This window comes from Tursiops truncatus, chromosome 19, assembly GCF_011762595.2.
Source record: "Tursiops truncatus isolate mTurTru1 chromosome 19, mTurTru1.mat.Y, whole genome shotgun sequence".
In the NCBI taxonomy this organism is placed as follows: domain Eukaryota; kingdom Metazoa; phylum Chordata; class Mammalia; order Artiodactyla; family Delphinidae; genus Tursiops; species Tursiops truncatus.
This window is the reverse complement of record NC_047052.1, coordinates 17,812,235-17,834,789: the sequence shown is the minus strand read 5'-3', so window position 1 is coordinate 17,834,789 and position 22,555 is coordinate 17,812,235. Positions and strand designations below refer to the sequence as shown.

The window sequence follows — 22,555 nt, the reverse complement described above, 5'->3', positions numbered from 1 at the left end:
GTCATCCTAGCCTGCCTCCAAGGACTCATGAAGTTATGTGGGTATTTCTGGCTCATGAGCATCCTTTCCTCTCTTCTGTTGGGGGCTGACCACAGGTCCCTTAGTCAGCATCTAAACTGAATTGATTGAAAGCTCTCAATTCCCAGCCATTCCTGGCCCGCTACCATGGCCTCTGCAAAGTGCGTTCACCTCTGCTGGTCCATGTCTTCAGGGTTCATCTGAAGGGCCTGCTCTCTGATTGGCTTTGGAGCCATCTGGGGCCTCCTTGGGATCTGGCTGGATGTTTGAGGGAGACAAAGGTACCATTTATTCGTTCAGTAAACATTTATTGAGAACCTATTAAGTGCTCGGCAGTGCTATAGATGGGGTAGATATACAGGGGTGAACACGACATTGCGGGGGCAGGCAAAACCCCTGCCCTCATGGAACTTATGTTCTCTTGGGAGGATATACCAAGTAAAAGAAGCAGGGAAGAAGGATAAGGAGGGGGAGTGGAGGCAGTGGGATGACCTTTGAGTGAAGGAAAGGAGAGAGGGTCATCTCTGGAGGGCTGTGAGTAGAGCAGAGGCATGTCATGATCTACCCGAGATTTTAACAGGCTCACCAGGACTTCTATGCAGAGAAGCAGCTATGGGAACCTGGGCCAGAATTGGGAAGACATTAGGAGGCTACTGCAATAGTCCAGGTGTCAAGAGATGAAGTGTGTCTATGGGGAAAAATGGGTTGGGTGCTCTGCTGTGTCCATGTTCTTCTCTCATGCCCCATTTTGACCCTTCTGCCCGCCACCTGTCACATGTGCTTTGTTTTTATTAGTCACAGCACTTAACTGTGCTAGCCAGAGGTTTGGAGTGATTTGTCAGCTGGTGTTCAGAGGGTTGGGGTTGGGAGGCATTGGAAGCAACCAGTCATTGTGGCCTCAGTTGAGCCCCTTCATTCCCTCCTCCTGCCTCACAGCACCTACGATGTTAAGCCCTAAGCATGTCTAGTCCAGGGCTTCTGTTTGAGGATCTCAGGCCTCTGAGAAACTATCAAAGACCACAGAGCATCCCGTAGGTCTCCACATCTTTACTCAATTCCAGGGACTCCTGCCTTCTCTGACGTCCATTTCCATACCTGGAACCTTGGCTCAAGTCAGAGGTGCTCACTGCTAAGTCCTCAGGGAGGGGGTCAGGCAGAGCAGAACAGTAATGTGGGAAACTTCCTTTCATGGCCACAGAGAGGTTTCCAGTTGCCTGCGAAGGGGCAGATGCTGCTCCTCTGGACCCAAAAGGTTGGTCAGGAGGATGGGAGCAGATTGACCTCCCCAAGTTTAGAGCCTGTCCACAGGCAAGGGGCCACTACATCCAAAAGCAGGAGTGGCAGGTTATCAGGGGTGTGGATGGGACCAGAGGGAGGCACTTATAGGAGTTTGGTTTACTGAGTGCGCCCCAGGGTCTGCACCACCTTGATGGCCTTGTCTCTCTGGCAGGGTGACCTCAGAGACGGCTGCAGAAGTTTGTAGTTCCAAAAATCTATAATATGAACAACCACAAAGGAGGCTCTGGCTGAGTGATTGATGAGAACACTTACCTTGCCCAAAGATCCTGTGGTGTGCGGGGACCATTCTTTAGAAAGAGGAAGCTGAGACTCAAGGTTTAATTTTCCTGAAGTCACATGGCTAGAGGCATAGATGAAATTAAAATCCAGATCTATCTAGACTCCAATCTGATACACTGAACCTCAGGGCTGTACAGGGGCGACACCCGATGAAGCCATGTATATGTGAGAGGGAACATTGGGGAGGCTGGCAGCCCCCTTCTGTGTTTGGGGTCAGCAAAGACATTTCCTTCTCCTCTCAGGTGGCCTCACTAATTCTACTCTCTACTGGCCCTTATCTTGCCCTCTGGTGCCTTTGTCACCGACCCTTCTAGAACGACTCAGCCCTGTACATCTTGAGGACCAGTCTGTCTCTTCTCCCCGTCTGTCCCTCACTCTGCAACTTACCCTCCTTGCCCCTTTGCCTCTGGACCAGTTCCATGGGTCAATGTCCCTCTTAAAGCATGACTCTTGGGGGAAAAACAAAAACAAAAACAAACAGCATTCGTCATTTAGACCATTAGATTGTAACCCTGAGAGTGTACTTAGCAAACCACAAATAGAATCGAACAGAACAGGACCAGATAGCCTCCCATATCCTGGGTGTCTTATTTCTGATAATGCAACTGAAGTCGGCATTAGGGGTTTGGGGAACCCGAGTGCAGGGCTTACCTGTTGAAGTCAGTCAACCAAACACCATCCCTCCTTCAGTTCAAAGAAAAGAAAAATGTCTGTTTATGTGGAGGTGGGAAAACAAACATGAAGCAATTCCAGTGGTACAAAGGGACATAAAAGCAAGTGCACCTCCCACCGTTTACTCACTCCACCAGCAGCTCACCTCCTGAGACAACCAGTGGTACCAGTTTCTTGCATCCTTTGGAAGATGTTCTAAGCACATTCTCCATCCCATTTTGCTTTTTGCCTTTCTTTTTAGAGACAAGTTCCTCACATATTATTACATGTAGATTTACTCGATTCTTTTTGGTGGCTACCTCGTTCTTTTAAATTTCTGCACTGTTTTCTATTCAGTGGATGCCCATTGTTTATTTCACCAGGCCTCTGTTGATGCTGTTTCTCTCTTTTGCCACTGTAGTGAGGCTCCTTGTACATCTGCCCTCGTACACAGGTGTGAGTCCATCTGTGGGCTGAGGTCCTGGAGGTGGGCTTTGCTGGATGAGGGAATAATAAGCAGGTGAAATCTATACACATGGTCAGGATGCCCTCCAAAAAAAAGTCATACTGGTTCTAGTAGCCACGCTGTTCAAGAAGGCCTTTGAGCCCCACATCTTACAGTTCAACCTCTGCGTCACGGATGAGAAAACTAACCCAGAATGAATGAAAGGGACTTGCCTGAGCCCTCGTCTTCCTGACAAACCCCAGAGAGAATCTGTCACCTGACTTGGTTCTTCTTCCTAGATCAGCTGACCAGAGCTCCCCCGTAGCACCTCTTCCTTCTCCAGTCACATGTGGGTCATCCCCCCTCTTTCCCACCACTCACATGGCCCCCTCCCTATGCATTTGGGTTGCTAGGATTCTCAGGGGGGTCGTGGTCCCTTGGGGACAAGTCCTCTGAGCATTTGCAGAAATTTATGTTTTCCTACAGAGTAAACAGTAAGCAATTGGTCCCTCTGAGGTTTTTTTCTTTGTTTTTTTTAACTTTTTGAATGGATGGAAACTTTTTGAATGGCTAGAAAATCAACCAATATAAAAAATCATACAATGAAAAGTTCTACTCTTCCCCGTCCTCTTTTGGTCCAACAGCAGCACCTACCCCAGAGCTGTAATCTCAGTTATTGGTTTCTTCCAAAGTTTCTTTATGCAAATACAAGCAAAGGTGAACATGTGTTCTTATCCCCGTGCACTACTTTGCACCTTGCTTTTATCACTTTAATGTCTTAAAGTTCATTCATGCAGTGCATCAAGAGCCTTCTCATTTGTTTTACAGCCACATAGTATTTCATTGTAAGGGAATTCTATAGTTGATTTAACTAATCCTCTCTTGATGGATGCTTGGGTTGTCTCCCTCCCATGTTTTGCTACTACAAACAGTGCCTTTTTGAATAACCTTGTACATATGTCATTTTGCATGTGTGCAAGTTTCCAATTTTTGATTGGAAAATGGGATGAAGCCGGGTAGGGAAACCACAGAGTCTTGTAAGAATTGCAACCAGAAAAATAAAGCTTGAGAACTGCTGCTGGGACAGGTGCCACAGGTCCTTGTGGCAGCAAGTGTACCCCAACGTCTTACGAGAGTTACCCCGTGACTCTGGCTCTGTGCAGCACCTGCTTGTACCTGGGACCCGTGGGCCGGTGGTCTTCATGTAATTTTCTTTTCTTCTTTTGTTGTCTTGCCTACTTGGAATTCTTGGAGTGAGCACGCCAGTCTGAGAAGCTTCTGCTTTTTCCCGGGACTCGGAGGGATGCCGGGTTGGTTGTGGGATTTCTTTCCCAGGAGCCTGTCCACGGTGGTGGGCGTGGGGCGCTGAGCGTTTACCTTTAGAGCCAGTTGAGCAGATTTATTTAGCAAACACTCTTGGAAGCAACTGCCTTTCCCATCAATGCTTATTTGTTCTTGATGATGCAAAATGATGCTAGCCTCCATCGAAAAAGAGAAAGCCTCCTCTTGTAAGCGCTCTCGGACAAGAGAGCACTTGTTTTGGAGTCATCTGCAAATGCATGTGACCTGGAGACTCTGTGGGAAATGCCTAACTTGTGCAGCCTTGGCATCCAGCTGTTCTTTGGGTCCGTTTGAGGGGTTGTGTTCCAAATGTCAGAGGCAGAGGGCCCAAGCTTTTCCAGCACAGCCCACAGTTGGAAATGGTGCAAGCCTCATATTCGTTCTTTGTGTTGGAGAAGAGGTTTCCAGACCTTGTTCATGAGTTAATGAATGATTCAAAATTCCAAGCTCCACGCCGGCTTCCTGTGTTTCCACAGCCGGTGTCAGTGCGTTTCCGTGTCATCCAGTGCTCAGGAAATACTGCGCCCAGATTGATGCGTGCTTCTATCTAGGTTATATTCTTGTACAGAGAGTCACCCTCTGGTTTCAGCAACCTACCTTTGTGCCCAGCGTGGGTTTGTACCCATCTCACCTTGCTCTCAACTTCCCCTGGAGCCTCTCTCCTCCCTCCAAGCCAGAACAGTTTTATTTATTTTTATTTATTTATTTTAATCATTTATCTATTTTAAAATTAATTTTTATTAGAGTATAGTTGCTTTATGATGTTCTGTTAGTTTCTGCTGTACAGCAAAATGAATCAGTTACACGTATATGTACATCCCCTCTTTTTTAGATTTCCTTCCCATTTAGGTCAGCAAGGCAGAACAGTTTTAGCCTAGTGGATCAACCAGCCTTGGCTGGTCCTGGGTGTGTGACTTTAACTTCAGAGACTGGCTCTCTGACCTTGAGCAAGTGACTCAAGGCTTTCTGGGCCTCAGGGGCTCATCAGGATCAAGGGGATTAAAAAAACCCCACCGGCTTCATAGCAATTTAGGAGTCAGTGTTTCTGAGGTGCTCAGCATAATACCCGCACGTAATGACTATCATTAGATTGAATATTTACTCTTCTACTTATTGTTAATTAAGAATTATTTATGGCCTGTCTTTTCCCTCTCCACTTTTTCATAACTCTGACCTTGCGTTATTAGGTGAATGGATTGAGTCTTTTTTAAACCCTGGGACTTAGACTCATGGAGTCCTCCTCAAAGGAAAGCTTAGCAACTACTTTATTTTTTACAGATTCATTGAGATGTAATTTACATACCATACAGTTTACCCATTGCAAGCATACAGGCAGATGATTTTTATAAATGTACACAGCTGTGAGGCCGTTGCCACAACCCAGTTTTAGAATACTTTTATCACCTCCCAAGTTCCCTTGTGCCTGTTGGCAATCGAGCCCACACCCGCCCCAGCTCCAGGCAACCACTGATCGCTTACTGTCTCTAGTTTTCTAGAATTTTCATATAAATGGAATATGTCTTTTGTGTGCTTTTTAAAAATACCCAGGCCTGGGCCCTGCCCCAGACAAACTAAATCCTATCTCCAGGACTGATAGTCTTTTGCAGACTTTTGTCATTTTCTTTAACTTAGCATAATGCCTTTAAGGTTTATCTATGCTATTGTATTTTGTTCCCTTTAAAAAAAATTATTTATTTATTTATTTATGTATTTATTTATGGCTGTGCTGGGTCTTTGTTGCTACGCACGGGCTTTCTCTAGTTGCGGAGAGCCGGGGCTACTCTTCATTGCAGTGTGCGGGCTTCTCATTGCGGTGGCTTCTCTTGTTGTGGAGCACGGGCTCTAGGCGCACAGGCTTCAGTAGCTGTGGCTTGCGGGTTCTAGAGCGCAGGCTTAGTAGTTGTGGCGCACAGGCTCAGTTGCTCTGTGGCATGTGGGATCTTCCCGGAACAGGGCTCAAACCCGTGTCCCTTGCATTGGCAGGTGGATTCTTAACCACTGCACCACCAGGGAAGTCCCTTTTGTTCCCTTTTATTGCTGAGTAGCTATACCATATTTTACCTATCCTAATAACTATATAGTTGGAATTTTTTTTGATGGGAAAATGGGGAGAAAGAAGAAAATTGGGAAAGAAGATCTTTAAAAGTATAGTAGTGTTCATACCCTAATTTTAGAAAAGCAGAAGATATTGTGGGATGCAGATTAGGGGAAGTAAGCGAATCAGGAAAGGGGTGGACCAGGATCTGAAGCATTGACAGTGGCTTCTCTGTGTGGTTGGGACCATGAGTGCTTTGTGCTTTTGGCTCTTCTTTTTCTTTTTTTATTTCTCTCTTTTTTAATTTTTTGGTAATAGTTTTGAGATATAATTCACACATCACACATTATACCCATTTAAAGTGTAGGATTCAGCCAAAGCAATCTTGAGGGAAAAAAAACAGAGCTGGAGGAATCAGACTCCCTGACTTCAGACTATACTACAAAGCTACAGTAATCAAGACAATATGGTACTGGCACAAAAACAGAAATATAGATCAATGGAAAAGGATAGAAAGCCCAGAGATAAACCCATACACCTATGGTCAACTAACCTATGACAAAGGAGGCAAGGATATACAGTGGAGAAAAGACAGTCTCTTCAATAAGTGGTGCTGGGAAAACTGGACAGCTACATGGAAAAGAATGAAATTAGAACACTCCCTAACACCACGCACACAAAAAAAACTCAAAATAGATTCAAGACCTAAATGTAAGACTGGACACTATAAAACTGCTAGAGGAAAACATAGGAAGAACACTCTTTGACATAAATCGCAGCAAGATCTTTTTTGACCCACCTCCTAGAGTGATGGAAATAAAACAAAAATAAACAAATGGGACTTAATGAAACTTAAAAGCTTTTGCACAGCAAAAGAAACTATAAACAAGACAAAAAGACAACCCTCAGAATGGGAGAAAACATTTGCAAACGAATCAACAGACAAAGGATTAATCTCCAAAATATATAAACAGCTCATGCAGCTCAGTATTAAAAAAACAACCCAATCAAAAAATGAGCAGAAGACCTGAATAGACATTTCTCCAAAGAAGACATACAGATGGCCAAGAGGCACATGAAAAGCTGCTCAACATCCCTAATTATTAGAGAAATGGAAATCAAAACTGCAATGAGGTATCACCTCACACCAGTTAGAATGGGCATCATCAGAAAATCTACAAGCAACAAATGCTGGAGAGGGTGTGGAGAAAAGGGAACCCTCTTGCACTGTTGGTGGGAACGTAAATTGATACAGCCACTATGGAGAGCAGTATGGAGGTTCCTTAAAAAACTAAAAATAGAACTACCATATGACCCAGCAATCCCACTACTGGGCATATACCCAGAGAAAACCATAATTCAAAAAGACACGTGCACGCCAGTGTTAACTGCAGCACTATTTACAATAGCCAGGTCATGGAAGCAACCTAATTGCCCATCGACAGATGAATGAATAAAGAAGATGTGGTACATATATACAATGGAATATTACTCAGCTATAAAAAGGAATGAAATTGGGTCATTTGTAGACACGTGGATGGACCTAGAGACTGTCATACAGAGTAAAGTAAGTCAGAAAGAGAAAAACAAATACCATATATTAACGCATATATGTGGAATCTAGAAAAATGGTACATATGAACCAGTTTGCAAGGCAGAAATAGAGACACAGATGTAGAGAACAAATGTATGGACACCAAGGGGGGAAGGCAGTGTGGGGTGGTGGTGGTGTGATGAATTGGGAGATTGGGATTGGCATATATACACTAATATGTATGAAATAGATAACTAATAAGAACCTGCTGTATAAAAAAATAAAAATAAATAAAATGAGATGCCAAAACAAAAGAAAAAAGGAAAAAAAAAAGAATGCTTCTTGGTGCCACTTGTTGCCGGGCTGCATCCTCATTAAAAATAATAATAAATAAATAAATAAAAATAAGTGTAGGGTTCAATGGCTTTTCGATATATTCAGAGTTGTGCTACCACAAACAATTTTAGAACATTTTAATCATACCAGAAAGAGATCCCTTGCCCTTACCTGCCACCCCCTGGCTCTCCCCCTTCCCACCCCCCAGCTCTAGGCAACCAAGAATCTATTTTTCAGTCATAGATTTGTCTATCCTGGATATTTCATATAAATTGAACCATACAGTACGTGGTCTTTTGTGACTGGCTTCTTTCTCTTAGCATAATGTTTTCAACGTTCATCCGTGGTGCAACTTGTAGCAGTAATTAATTTCTTTTTATTGCAGAGTAATATTCTGTTGTATGGATATACCACATTTTGTTTGTTCTTCAGTTGGACATTCGGTTTGTTTCCACTCTTTGGCTGTAATGAATAATGCTATGTCATCTGTGTTTTGTCACTTTTTTCCCTCTAATATATGCAAGGTACTGCTTTTGAAATTCGAAACAAAAGACTAAGATTTGGGGGAAAAAAAGATGTGGGTAACAAAAGCACCCTGATAAGAAGTGACTAAGGAATGTGATGAGTGTGTTTTTTCCTATCACGTTAGCATCCAACAGCCCACAGTAAATGGAAGCGAAATCACTGAGTGTGCTTGCATCCTACTGTAAGAGAGACAGGTGGGGAAAGAAAGAGGCCTTGAAACCCATAAGACCAGACCAGGCCGAGGAGAATCAGGACAATGCAGGGGTTCCGACTGTGGGTCTTCGGACCAGCCAGATCTGCCGGTCATTGCCGTGTGACCTTGGGAGAGTCACTTAATATCTCTGAGACTTTACTGATAAACCCGAGGGAGTGATACTTCCCTCATTGGTTGTTATGATAAGTTATTTTGCCTCTTGCCTCTCCTAGGGAAGCCTTTGTAGGATCATTCTCCACCCACTGGGTGCTCCAAGCGCCTGGGGGAAGGTTTAAAACATACCCATGCTGGGGCTTTGCCAGCCTTGGAGAACTGTTAGCCTGGGGCATGGCCCAGGCCTGGTTATTTTTAAAAAGCTCCCCAGGAGAGTCTCTGTTCAGGGCAGGGCACATTACACTAGACCCTGGATGGAGATGAGGTTAGAGGTATTTTGGTCAAAGTGCTTTATTTCACAAGTGGACAACCGAAACCTGGAGAGCCCTTTCCGGTGCACTGGGGCCTAGGACCCAGTCCTGAAGTGAGGGGCCAGCAGGAGGGGGAGGGAGAAGGGCCCTCCCTGGCCTTGGGGAACTCACCAGAAAGGAAAAATGGGCAGTATCTGTGGTGTGGAAGGGAGGCTTTTCTTTCTAATCAATAAGCAAACAGTTCCTGGAGTTGCCCAACCTGGCCACAGGAATGTTTGCTGGGTTGCAGTCGGTGGGAATGATCAATTATCACCTTTATTCAGGTGGGTGGGGTGTTTGTGTATTTAACACACAGCGCAGGGATAATAAAACTCTTCCAATTTAGTGTGTAAGCCAGAGGGCTTCTTGTTCTTTTTGATGAAACCAAACCAGCTTCGCTCCCTGTGACGGTGAAGAGGTCCCTGTCCACCTCTGCAGCAGGCAGGTGGTGGTATTCACTTGCTTCCCCTGCCTCCCTTTTTTAAGTGAATGGAGGTGAGGCTCCTTGGCAGTTAGCCTCCACTCTGGAAAACTGAAGCCAAGCCTTTGGTCTCGGACTTGAGCAGAGAAGCCGCCCCTTCTTCTCCAGCGGAGCCACCAGACCCCCACCGAGGCAGGAATATTGAGATTAAACAGAGTGAGGTTTTATCAGTGGGCTCATTTCTGAACCATCCAGGAGAGGCCTGGAGAGGCAAAGGATTTAAAACTGAACTCTTTTCTGGCCTTGATCTGAAAGAGGGGAAGGGGACTGGGGAGACCCTCTAGCCCTTCTAGACTGGAAGGACAGGAGCCTGCACCCCTCCCAGGCCTGAGTGGGACCCACATGCTGGTGTTACTCTCATTCCACTAGAATGTGAGCCCCAGGAGTGCAGGGATCACTACCTGTTGTGTTCACGCCTGGGTCTTCAGCACCAGAATGGGGCCCAGCACGAGAGGGTGTGCGGTGCCGAGCAGGCCACGGCACTCTGCTCCTTGCTGCCCCACGCTGCCATGTGGCTCAGTCCCTTGCTCTGGCACGCAGCCAGAAGCTGGGACCGTCTCTTCAAATGCCTCTTTTTGAGGCCTTCCCTAAATGCCCTTTATTAAATTGCCCCCTCCAGCCCTGCTGCTGCACAGAGCCTTGGAACCCCCTTACCTGCTTATTTTTCTCTGTTAACACTTTTCATTACTGACACTTAATAATTTTTTTTTTTTTTTTTTGGCTGTGCCACAGGGCATGTGGGATCTTACTTCCCCAACCAGGGATCGAACCCGCACCCCTTGCACTGGAAGTGTGGAGTCTTAACCACTGGACCACCAGGGAAGTCCCTGACACTTAATAATTTATTTGTTCATTATCTCTTCCCCATTGGAATGTAAGCCCCACGAGGGCAGAACTGTGCTTTGTTCACTGCTGTATTTCCCAGGCCTTAGAATGATTCTTGGCAATGAGTAAGGGCTCTGTAAATATTTGTTGAAGAAAGAATCCTCGAATCAGTCCCTTGAAGGAAATGAGGATGTCTCCTTTTACAGAATGGGGAAAATGATGCTCAAGGGAAGTCAAAGTAACTTGCCTACAGTGGCACCTAAGAAGCGAAGCTGGGATGTGACCTTAACTCAGTATGACCCCGTTCACACAGACGTAAAACCATAAAAGTATTTGCACTGGCTGTTAACCAACTGTGGAAGTGCCATTTATGACATTTTTCATGGGGCTGATTACGATCGACATCCATGGTGTTTGCTGTCTGAGAACTAAAACAGTGCTAGCCCAAGCAGAAACACGATCTGGGAGCAAACAGGCGCTGCCGCAGCGACCCAGGCAGCATGAGTAACCTTAAGACAAAGGGGGAAGAGTCCAGGGTGACGGATCACCCCTTCATCCTGTGGGCTCCCCCTTGCAGGGGCCTGGGCTAATTTGTCCTTCATCTGCAACCTCACTGTTTTCTCCGCGCACTGATGCCCCCCTCTCCACCACAGTGTTTTTTTCTGTTTTTTGGGTTTTTTTTTTTTGCTGTATGCGGGCCTCTCACTGTTGTGGCCTCTCCCGTTGCGGAGCACAGGTTCCGGACGCGCAGGCTCAGCGGCCACCGCTCACGGGCCCAGCCGCTCCGCGGCATGTGGGATCTTCCCGGACCGGGGCATGAACCCGTGTCCCCTGCATCGGCAGGCGGGCTCCCAATCACTGCGCCACCAGGGAAGCCCCACCCCAGTGTTTTTTAATTTAGTTATTTTTATTTATTTATTATTTTTGGCTGCGTTGGGTCTTCGTTGCTGCGCGTGGCTTTCTCTAGTTGTGGTGAGCGGGGGCTACTCTTCGTTGCAGTGTGTGGGCTTCTCATTGTGGTGGCTTCTCTTGTTGTGGAGCACGGGCTCTAGGCACGCGGGCTTCATTTGTTGTGGCGTGTGGGCTCAGTAGTTGTGGCACGCAGGCTCTAGAACGCAGGCTCAGTAGTGTGGCGCACGGGCTTAGTTGCTCTGTGGCATGTGGGATCTTCCCGGAACAGGGCTCGAACCAGAACCCGTGTCCCCTGCATTGGCAGGCAGATTCTTAACCACTGTGCCCCCAGGGAAGCCCCACCCCAGTCTGTTTTGATGGAAACAGAAGTGGAGGAGACTTTGGTCCTTGCGTCCCACCCAGGCAGCACCCGTTGTTGACATCTGTTTTTAGGGTGTGAGTTAAATGAAGATGTAGCCCACTTATAATTTGTTCTGGGCAAGGACATGCTGGGAGGCTGGGAGAAAGAACTCAATAAGCTTCATGAAAGTAAACTTCTCATCCCTGGGATCCCATGGGAGCTGCCGGTCTACAAGGGCAATTTGGTGGGGTGCGGGTGCCCAGCTGAGGACGCCCTGGGAGCACAGTGCACAGGCTCTGTGGACACACCTGCAAGTTGTGCTTGCACAATGTGATATTCTGAGCTGCTCAACTTCCCCAGAAGTGTCTGGGAGTTAAGTTGGCTGATCAGTGGAACTCTGATTTATTTCAGCTTATGTAACGTGGTGGCCTAAGGGGGAACATTCTTGAATCTAAAGTTTAAAACTTCCTCCTTTGCTTGGCTGTCTGACTGTCCTTACGTTTTTCTGAGGCCCTGGAACTGGATTTCCAAGGTGCCGCATTCATTCAGAGAGAGAGGGAGGGAGTGAGTGTGTGTCAGGGGAAGATGGGGTCAGGGAAACTTGGCTATTTTTATTCTGGTTACTCTCCACCTGTCCCATTCTGTTGTGTAAACTAACTTCCCTGTGGCCACTCAGCTAGCAACTAGTCTCGCAAATGGTTTATCAAACCAAGAGCCAGGCTGCCTGGTGGTTAAGTCCTGATGGGGCATCAGACCACAGGCTTTGCCACTTCATAGCTGTGTGGCTTGGCCAAGTCTCTTCACTGAGGCTTCTGAGACTGCTTCCTCGTTTAGAAGCTAGGGCTGCTGGAGTCTACCCCCCAGGGCCGCCGCTGTGTCTAGTCAGGCTGTCAGGTTGTGTTACTGTCCATAATTCTCAGTAGCAAATGGACACACATAACTGGAGACTTATCAGGGCTAAGAAGATAGTCTTCCTAGTGCAACTTGAATCTCTTCAACATCCCCCGAGTGTGGACAAACGGGAGACCTCATCATCCTTTCCCTCCCATTTTTTAAACATAAAATTATTTTTCTGCTGAGCGTGGGTGCCCATTAAACTTGGAATGGTTAGTAAATTTGTGGACACCCACCAAAGGGAGACATTCTAAAATCGTCCAGTGCCATCAAAGAAAATGGAACCTAGAAAGAAATTCTCTAGGAGGTGGTACCCGTGGAGAACTGTGGCTTTGTGGCTGGAGTTACAAACACTGCTGCTTACTGGCGAGAAGGGACTCCTGCCCAGCTAGATGACACACGTCTGTCTCCTCAGGGTGCCTTTCATCCATCAACTTAGACTTCTTGTCCTTTATCTTGAGTATTTAAGTTAGAAATCAAAGCCCTTGATTTGGGGGTACACAATGGCAGTGTGGCCCCGGGACCTCCAGGAGCCTCAGAAGGCTCTCTGATCTTGCCCTCGAGGTTGTGTGTGTAATTTTCTCTTCCAACGCCGAGGTCCAATGGTCCTTGAAACAAAGGTAAATGCAGTTTTCTTTGGTGTTAGCTATGGGAAATGCCTTCTGAGGAGTGGGAGACAAGCCATAAGGTACCCCTTTGTGTGTGGTGTGGGGAAAACACTACTTTCAAGTAGTTGCTTCTAAGAGACTGGGTTATCCCACTCATTACCAGATAACTCAACTATGGTTAGCTGGCTTTGATAGCACGCCCCGTCCTTCTATCTCCCTGAAATATATGGAGGCTTAGGAGACTGTCTTGATCCTACCCACTCACATTCCAGCTGGGTGGGGGTGGGAGAAGAAACGGGATTCTTCAAGCAGGACTGTTCGTGGCACAATGGCAATTCCAAGCAAAGAATGTTGCTGAGCGCTCAGAGCCTACCCCAGGACCAAAGAGCTTTTCGTGGACTTGGAGTTAATTTTTCTTTGAACTTCAGTCATCTCTTGCAGAGTGAAGAAGTAGTAGATTAAAGCTACATAAAAGAGTCACAGTGCGTTAAAGATACTTTTTAAGTCGCTTAACTTTTGTCGTTTTAAAAAGTTATTTACTGTAATTGTAAAACACCACATAATACAAAAACATTTAAGGAAAGCACGTTTCAAAAAACTGCCTCCAATCGTACTTTTTTCAATCTTCCCTCCACCTCCACTCAAATTACTGCTAACCTCCTGCTGTGTAGAATTCCTGCTGTTCTAGAATGTCTTTTTTCATGTTTGTTTCTCCATAATAAGTATTCCATCCCCATTTTGCATATGGGAACAGTGGTGAGGAACACTCACTCTGGGGTCCGACAGCCCGGCCCCTTCTCCCACTAACCTTTAATTCAGGGCAAAGAAAATAGGGATGGTGATGCCTATACCTAAGGGTGACTGCGGGCGGGGGATTCAATCTGAAAACTGGATTTAAAGAGCATAGGGCAAGGGTCTGGCTTGTAGAGACAGGCACGAGGAAGAATGGTTAGGCACGTGAACTCTCAGACTGCCTGGGTCCCAATCCTCGTTCTGCCACTTAACTAGCTGCCTCAGTCTCTGCATCTCTAAAAAGGGGATGCTGCTGGTAGCAACCTTGAAGTGTTCTGGGATTACACGAGTTAATATTTGTAAAGTGCTTAGAAGAGAGCCTGACACATAGTGTTGTCACTTGTTTAAATATTAAGAAAATAGTGAATAAAAGGTAGTTGAAGCTGTTAGTTGAATGTGTAGTTTTTGATGGTGATAATGATGATATGGGGTTGAAAAGATCTTCCCGTTTAGAGATGGCCATTGGGTTCTTGGCTCTCGTCACTGGGATTAGGTTTCTAAACCAAGTGACCAAATAACAAGTTTAGGAAAGGACAAGCTGACTTAAAGAATACTTCATCCTTTGCTAGCTTTATTTTTGTTTAACTTTTTATTGTAGAAATGTTCAAATATACCTAATTCCCATGTACTGATCCTCTGGTTTCTACAGTTCGCCATTCTTGTTTCCTCCTACATGCTGGCATTAGTGTTCACCGTACCCTGAGATGCTGCCTAGCCCTTGCCAGGGTTGAAAGCAAGCTTCCCAGAGCCTTCCCGGAGCTGGAGATCCCCTTGGTCTTTCCTATAATTTCTAGTTTGTCAGCCCAGAGGCTCAGGTTGCACAGAAAGATAATGAGCACCTGGAAATTCAGGTTGAGCCTGCCTGTCATGGGCACACTACTTCTGTCACTTCTCAAAGGGCGGAGCTTAACCACCATTCAGACGAGATGCCCCAGAGCAGGTTAAGAGCCTTGCATTAAGTTATTTGCAAAACCATTTTCATTTTTTCAGGCCACCACCCTTGGCAAGTCCAATCATGCTTGTCCCAACTGCCCAGATTTGGGCTGGCTGGGAAAAGGAATTCAGTGTGAAAAATGAGGGCAGCTCTTGTTACCTGCTAATATGACAAGCCCCCAACACAGTCCGGTGCCCCCATTACTTCTGCTGGGGTGGGGTTGGGGGAAGGTTATTGGAAAAACATTTTGTTTTGCTAGTTTGAAAAGAAATTCCTGTTTTAGATTTAAAGGGTAGTATCTGCCCATCCTTTAAGGATTTTGTGTTTCTTCTTGCTTCTGTTGTCATTTTTTGGTTCATCTGTTCGTTTAGCAAATGCTTGTCCTCTAGCTTGTCTACTCAAATGCACAGAAATCATCCTCATCCCCTTCCACTTGCTTTGTTCTTTCACTTTCAAAATGTGATCACATTCACTGTCTTGGTTAATCCTCACAAAACCCGGAAGAGGTGGGCTCACTCAGTGGTGGAATCCTTCAGGATCCAGTAGAGAAAACTGAGGCCCAGAGAGGTTAAGCATTTTACTTAAGGCCACTCAGTAAGAACATGGCAAGGGAATTCCCTGGTGGTCCAGTGGTTAAGACTCTGCGTTCTCACTGCTGAGGGCCCGGGTTCAATCCCTGGTCGGGGAACTAAGATCCCACAAGCCTCAGTTTCTTCATCTTCAAATTGGGGATAATCATGGTACATATCCCCTCCGGCCCCCAAACATGGTCTTACTTTCGCTGGCAAGGGTGGGGCTGTCGGTTTCAGAAAAGTTTGCAAGGGTGGCTCCTAGTGGAAGAAATGAAAACTGCAGTCTAGACATCATAACTGGCTTTAGGGCTTTCTGGCAGAGACCTGATCCTTACGCATTTTAAGGTGTCTAGCCGTGCAAAATTGGCACAAAAGTAGGAATTTTTGTAAAAGATCTCTTGGACAAAATCGAACGCCCACTGGAAGAATGAGGGGGCGATTATTTGAAAGGGAGGAGAACAGGCCAACTTGAGAGTTTCCCAGAAAGAACTGTTTTATCAACTGTTCCTTCTGCCTGAAAGGCCCTTGAGCCAGGTTTCTGCAAGGCTGGCTCCTTAGGTCTCAACTAAGACGCCTCCAACTTCACAGAGGCCAGCCCTCACCATCCAGTATAAGTTACACCCTCCTCACACCTTCCTCTTCCCCTGTCACTCTTGTATCACCTTCTTTAATTCCTTTATATCTAGCATTTGTCACTACCTGAGATTTGGTTTTGTTACATGTCCATCTCTTCCACAACAGTGTAAGCTCAAGGGGAGCAGGTGCCTTGTCTATTTGTTCACAGAATTTTTTTCATCCTTAGAGCCCAGCACAGTTTCTGACAAATAGTTTGATGGAAGCCTGTTGAACGAATGAGTCTTTTAGGACTCTGATGTTTAGTGCAGACACTTTTCACCACAGCTTCTCCAGCATTGGATATTAATACTTTTAAAGTTTTAATACTTTAATAACTATAAAACTTTAAATAGTTTTGTCTCTAAGCCACTGATCCTAAGTTCCCCCACCCAAGTAGTTCTCTTCTGTCTTTTGCATTTGTCTTGCTGTGTTGTATGTTCAGGTAGAAGAAGACTTTCCTATGAAATCTTCATTGTCTCCCTTAACTGACAGTGATGAGTTTCTCCACTGGGCCTCAGATTGCAAGCAGGCATTACCTCTCAATGCCTCGGAAAATAAGCATATAATCAGTACTTAATGAATATCACAATTATCTATGTCTTTTGTGGAAAATTGAATAAATGATTAGCCAAAGCTACGTTTGTTTTAAAATTTTTATTTAATAGTGTCTATTATGTGCCAGGCACTGTTCTGTGTATCTTTTTTTTTTCCTTTTTTTTGGCCACGTCACGTGTGTGGAGTCCTAACCACTGGATTGCCAGGGAACCCCCATGTTCTATGTATCTTAAAACAAGCCTAGTAGGTAGTTGCTATCGATGACTTCATTCTACAGATGGGTAGACTGAGGCATGGAGAGATTCAATGACTTGCCCAAGGTCACAGAGCTAATAAGCAGAGCTGGGACTTGAGCCCCACCCTTGCCAGGGAAAATAAGACCATGTTTGGGGGCGGGAGGGTAAGTACCATAATTACCCTCATTTTGAAGATGAAGGAACTGAGGCTCAGAGAAGTTAAAAAATTTGCCTAAGTCCTCACCCTTAACCATGTAGCTGTGATGCCTCCCTCTTATTATCTGCCACTGTTTACTGAAATGTAAACTGTTTATTTAAATGTAGTTAATCCACAGCATCTCACCGTACCTAGGTCTCAAACTTTTGGACTCGGTAGATATTCTATCTCAGTTATTTTTCATATCATCAAGAGCCATCTGAAGGAGAGGCCCTTTTTTGTTATTGAAAAGGAGAAGTTACTTTCTTTTCTTTTCTTTTTTTTTAAAGGTGGAGTCTTTTTTTTTGTTGTTTAATAAATTTATTTATTTATTTTTGGCTGTGTTGAGTTTTCGTTTCTGTGCGCGGGCTTTCTCTAGTTGCGGCGAGCGGCGAGCGGGGGCTACTCTTCATCGCGGTGCCCGGGCTTCTCATTGTAGTGGCTTCTCTTGTTGCAGAGCATAGGCTCTAGACGCGCAGGCTCAGTAGTTGTGCCTCACGGGCTTAGTTGCTCCGCGGCATGTGGGATCTTCCCAGACCAGGGCTCGAACCCGTGTTCCCTACATTGGCAGGCAAATTCTTAACCACTGCGCCACCAGGGAAGCCCAGAAGTTACTTTCTAGACAGCTTACTGTTTTCAGTCTCCAGGTAGATGAGAAAAGAATCGGACCACAATTAAGTCGCCCTGTAATTGTGAAGGACATAATGATGGCTTCCACTACTTTGATATCTTTGCTGTTCTGTCATCAGACTATGGTATGTTTTACTTGTGCCTGTTTTGTGTGAGTCAGGCTTTTGGTGGGTGAATGAAGTTCGATTTCTAGTGAAGGAATGCTCTTTAATCTCCTCAGTTTCCTAATCACTGTGATTTATACCCTGCAGTGAGTTTTGAAGGATGCACCGGTCTACCAAAGACAGTCTATGTTTCTGATGACACCCGATTCAAAGTGGGCACAGATGGCGTGGTTACAGTCAAACGGCCTTTACACCTTCATCATCCAGAGATGAGTTTTCTTGTCCATGCCTGGGACTCCACCCGCAGGAAGCTCTCCACCAAAGTGACCCTGAAGGCAGTAGTGCACCACCATCACCACCACCATCATCATGTACGTTGGAGTGTTTCTTAGAAGTTCACTATTATTTTAGTATGCTGCTTAATCCAGGTTTCTCTGCCTTGGGTAATTTCTTGCTGTGGGTGTGTCCTGTGCACTATGTGATGTTTAGCAGCATGCCTGGTCTTAACCGCTAGATGCTTGCAACACTCTGCCAGTTGTGACAACCAAAATTGTCTCCAGACACTGCCAATGCCCCCTGGGGGTGGGCGGGGAAGGGGTGCTAAATAGCCCCTAGTTGAGAACCATTGGTCTAACTGAACTAGTTCTTGCTGTGGATTTTTTGTTGTTGTTGGGTGGATGGCAAGATACACTACCTTATTTCTGCAGGTAGTGTAGAATAGGGGGTAAGGGCATGGATTCTGTCTGGGATTGGGTACCAGCCTTTCTATTTACTACCCGAGTAGACTTGGGGGAGTTATTTAATCTGTCTGTGCTTGAATTTCCTTATAAGTAAAATGGGGATAATAATGACTACATGAATTATTACATGTGAGTTGTTGGAACTATGGTAGGTGTATGATAAGTACTCAGTAATTGTTAACTGTTCTTCTCATTCCCTTCCCAGAGGAACAATGAACACGAGTTCAGTTCTCTGGTCATTTTGCTCTTCGTGTCTCTAGTGGAGAGGGCCTTGGCAAAGAAGGGGAAGAATCAGCAGGAAGCTTTTGCCTGTTTGGACTGTAATCTCCACAAGATCCTTCCCCATTGTATCTGCAGTGCCTGGCCTTTGGGCCTGGCACATACCAGGAGCCCAGTAAATATTGAGTGGACAGATGGGTGCATTGGCCACAAATGAAAGGATACATGTCTGCCCAGGTTCTTGGCAAGAATGTTTCGGGAAATTGTTAACCAAAGCCAAATGCCTTTGCCAGTTTCTAAACTGCTCCCATGGTGCTGCCTACTGAAACGTCTCTCTGGAGGGCCATTCTAGTTGTATCCCGCTATCGCGCTGGGAGCGTGGAAGTACTGTAACTGCCAAGGCCTTTCAGGCTGGCTCTTGTCTTTCTCCCTGAAGACTGTTGAGATTCTAGGAATTTAATAGTCCTGATAGATCTGATTTTTCTCCCTGGTGTAATTGGCCAGACCAGAAAAGTGAGGAACTAAATTAACATAGCTTCCTGACTTAAGTCTCCAATTAATTCCATCATTCATGTAAGTCCAGCCTGGTAAGTTCTTGCTGGGCAGCTGTGTATGGAAGCCTCTTATGATGCACAGATGTAAACAAAGTTGATTTTTCAACTTTTCCTCTTTACCTTTGCCATCTGCCTTCATGATTATGTTCAAATACGTATTATAGAAAAGCACAAATTACAGTGATTTATGTAAAATAGAGTATTTCTCTTTCAAGTTAAGGCGATTGAGTGGTAAGTTGTGGCCAGTATGGAGACTCTTGTAGTCATCAGGAGGCTAGGTTCTTTCTTTCCTTTCTGTTCTATCATCCTCAGCATATGCCTCCCATCCTCAACAATACCTCATGATCCAAGATGGCTGCTGGATCGCCATTTATCATACCTTTCCTCTGGATGGTAGGAAGTTGGAAGGGAGGAAGCCCAAAAATGTATCACTTAGTTGTCCACCTTTTAAAGAAGGCTTTGTGGAATTTTGAAGCAATGTTTCTGCTTACATCTCATTAGTTGGAACTTGGCTTCATGGTCACACCTAGCTACAAGTGTAGTACAGGAAATGTAGTTTTACTTAGGTACATTGTTGGACACAAAATTTATATATATATGGGGAGAGAGACAGAGGGAGAGAAAGAGAGATTTTTGATTTTAAATAAGAAAAAATGGATATTGAGCGGTAGGTGGCAACTCTACCACAGCTGGTTTGAGGTTGACTTTGGTTTGCCCCTAGTTCAAGGGACCCTTGTGGTGCCAGGTGGCCCTACACTGGAACGGGTGATAATCTTACCTCTCTTTTACTTCATATAAGAATAGATCCTATATATATCAAAACATCACATCGTACACCTTAAATACAAACAATTTTTATTTTGTCAGTTATACCTCAAGAAAGCTGGGGAAAAATATAAATAGATCTAACTTTCCAGTTTTGTCTCTTTGGTTGGATGGGTTTTCTTGGTCTGGTATCCTTGTTTTCTGAGGGATGGATCCCATGTTCAGTATGTTTAGACACGATTCCTTTTAATTTCACACATGAAGGGAATTCCCTGGTGGCCTAGTGGTTAGGATTCTGGGCTTTCACTGCCATGGTCCTGAGTTCAATCCCTGGTCAGGGAACTGAGATCCCACAAGCCATACGGCACTGCCAAATAAATAGATAGATAGATAAATAAATAAATGTCTTTATTTAAAAAAAATAATAATTTCACACATGAAGATGTTAATGGTATGTTTTGCCAGCACAATGTTCATCATTATTTATTATCATTCTCTGAAAATATTTCATAGTCCTGATGTCAGCAAGGTGTGCTCTTTGCCTTCCTCTTCAATATGGTAAATGAATTTGCATTCATTCATCAAGGCCTGTTTTTTTTACCATGGCTGTGCAAGATGATCATTTTTAGGCTTAGAATACCGTGTTGAGAATCAGTTTAGTATTTATTCCTGTGCTCAGGTCAAATCCCAAATTCCACTTCATTAAAACCATAACTCAGTGTTTCCCAACCAATCCAACCATCATCTTCATCGTTAGCATTTATTGAGCACGTACTATGTTTCAGGCAGTATTCTAAGTGCTTTACTGCAATACTAGTATCACGTTTTATCCTTCCAAAGACCCTATGAGGCAGATACTAATATAATCCTCATTTTAGACGTGAGGAAAGTGTGGGACAGAGAAGTTAAATAATCAGCTCAGGAAGGTGAGGTGTCACAGTGAGGATACAAAGCCAGGCAGCCTGGCTCCAGAGCCTGCCCTTGGCCAGGGCAGGACTGCTTCTCTAGGAGGTTAATGCAGAGGGTGTGTGTTAAGGGGTGTGTGAGTGACTAGTATACAGAAATGCAGGATTGGGAAGGATTTTGTGATGATATCTGGTCATATTTCATGTCTGTCTTGTGCATTTTGAGTCACATTTTAAAAGCCAGGAAGCAGGGCTTGACTCTCACTTGACAGACAGGGATGGGTGACTCTGTGGAGGATGGAAAATGTAATTGTCCTGGAACCTTTACTGTGTTACTACCAATCGCTTTAGAACACTTAAAACAATTTGGAAGATCTTTCCTTCCATCTTCAGCTATCTTATTTCCCTGTGTGTGCATAAAGTTATCGCACATGAAAACTGTTCAATACAAGTCTCAAAGGGCACTTTTGGTTCCCATGCAAACAACTTCTGTTAGAACAAATGGAAACCATACAGATATACTAACACAGTGAGAGTAAGGGATTAGTATTGATCACAAAGTAGTAAGTTCCCAAAACTTACTCACTTAGGCTAACTCTACTTTGGAGACCTATATCACTAGGAAAAATATAAAAGAAAAGAATATTAAAAACACCTGAATATCTAATTGTTGAATAAGCTCTGATAGTAAATCATTGGAGTATAATGTCCTATTAAAAATGACAGGCGTGGGACTTCCCTGGTGGCACAGTGGATAAGACTCCGTGCTCCCAATGCAGGGGGCCTGTGTTCGATCCCTGGTCAGGGAACTAGATCCCACATGCATGCCGCAACTAAGAATTCGCATGCCACAACTAAGGAGCTGGTGAGCCTCAGCTAAGGAGCTGACAAGCCGCAACTAAGGAGCCTGTGAGCCGCAACTAAGGAGCCCACCTGCAGTGACTAAGACCCGGTGCAACTAAATAAATAAATAAAATAAATACATAAATAAAATAAATATTTTTAAAAATGACAGGTGTGAGATATAGGCTTGAAATAACTCTTAAATAATGTCAAACCTTCAAACCTATCATCGTGTGTGCATAATGATTACTGAACTCTGGACACTAAGAAGGATCAAAAGAGGAAACCGTCTTTCTGATACGGTAAAGAGGTCCATTGGGTTTTGTTTTGGCTGTTTTATTTTGTTGTTAAACGAAAGCCGTGCCCTGCCCTCAGAAGGCTGGAGATGCTGGCTGCCTAGGTTGTTCAGCCCGTATCATCTTTCCTGAATTATCTCATTTTGTTCCTCATCTTCTTTCCTCTTAGGACTCTCCCTCTGGAACCCAGACACAAGTGCTCACATTTCCCAGCTCCCACCATGGTCTCAGGAGACAGAAGAGAGACTGGGTTATTCCTCCTATCAGCTGCCCAGAAAATGAGAAAGGCCCATTTCCTAAGGCTCTGGTTCAGGTACAGAAGGAAGTTCTCTATTTCTCTGGGAGGAATTTGGCAGAGAAGGACCAAGGAGAGAAAGGGAAAAGAGCCAATGTCAGAATCCTTCCTTGCTAATTCATTT

General features: G+C 44.9%; 1 protein-coding gene across 1 annotated transcript in view; it reads left to right on the top strand.

The window, feature by feature from the left end:
* Positions 1-22,555, top strand: part of CDH1 (cadherin 1) — a 78,478-nt gene that overhangs the window by 31,856 nt on the left and 24,067 nt on the right. The window contains exons 3-4 of the mRNA XM_019935624.3: positions 17,962-18,185; positions 22,306-22,449. Of these exons, the coding sequence (XP_019791183.2) occupies positions 17,962-18,185; positions 22,306-22,449 (368 nt within the window). The remainder of the gene's footprint in view (positions 1-17,961; positions 18,186-22,305; positions 22,450-22,555) is intronic.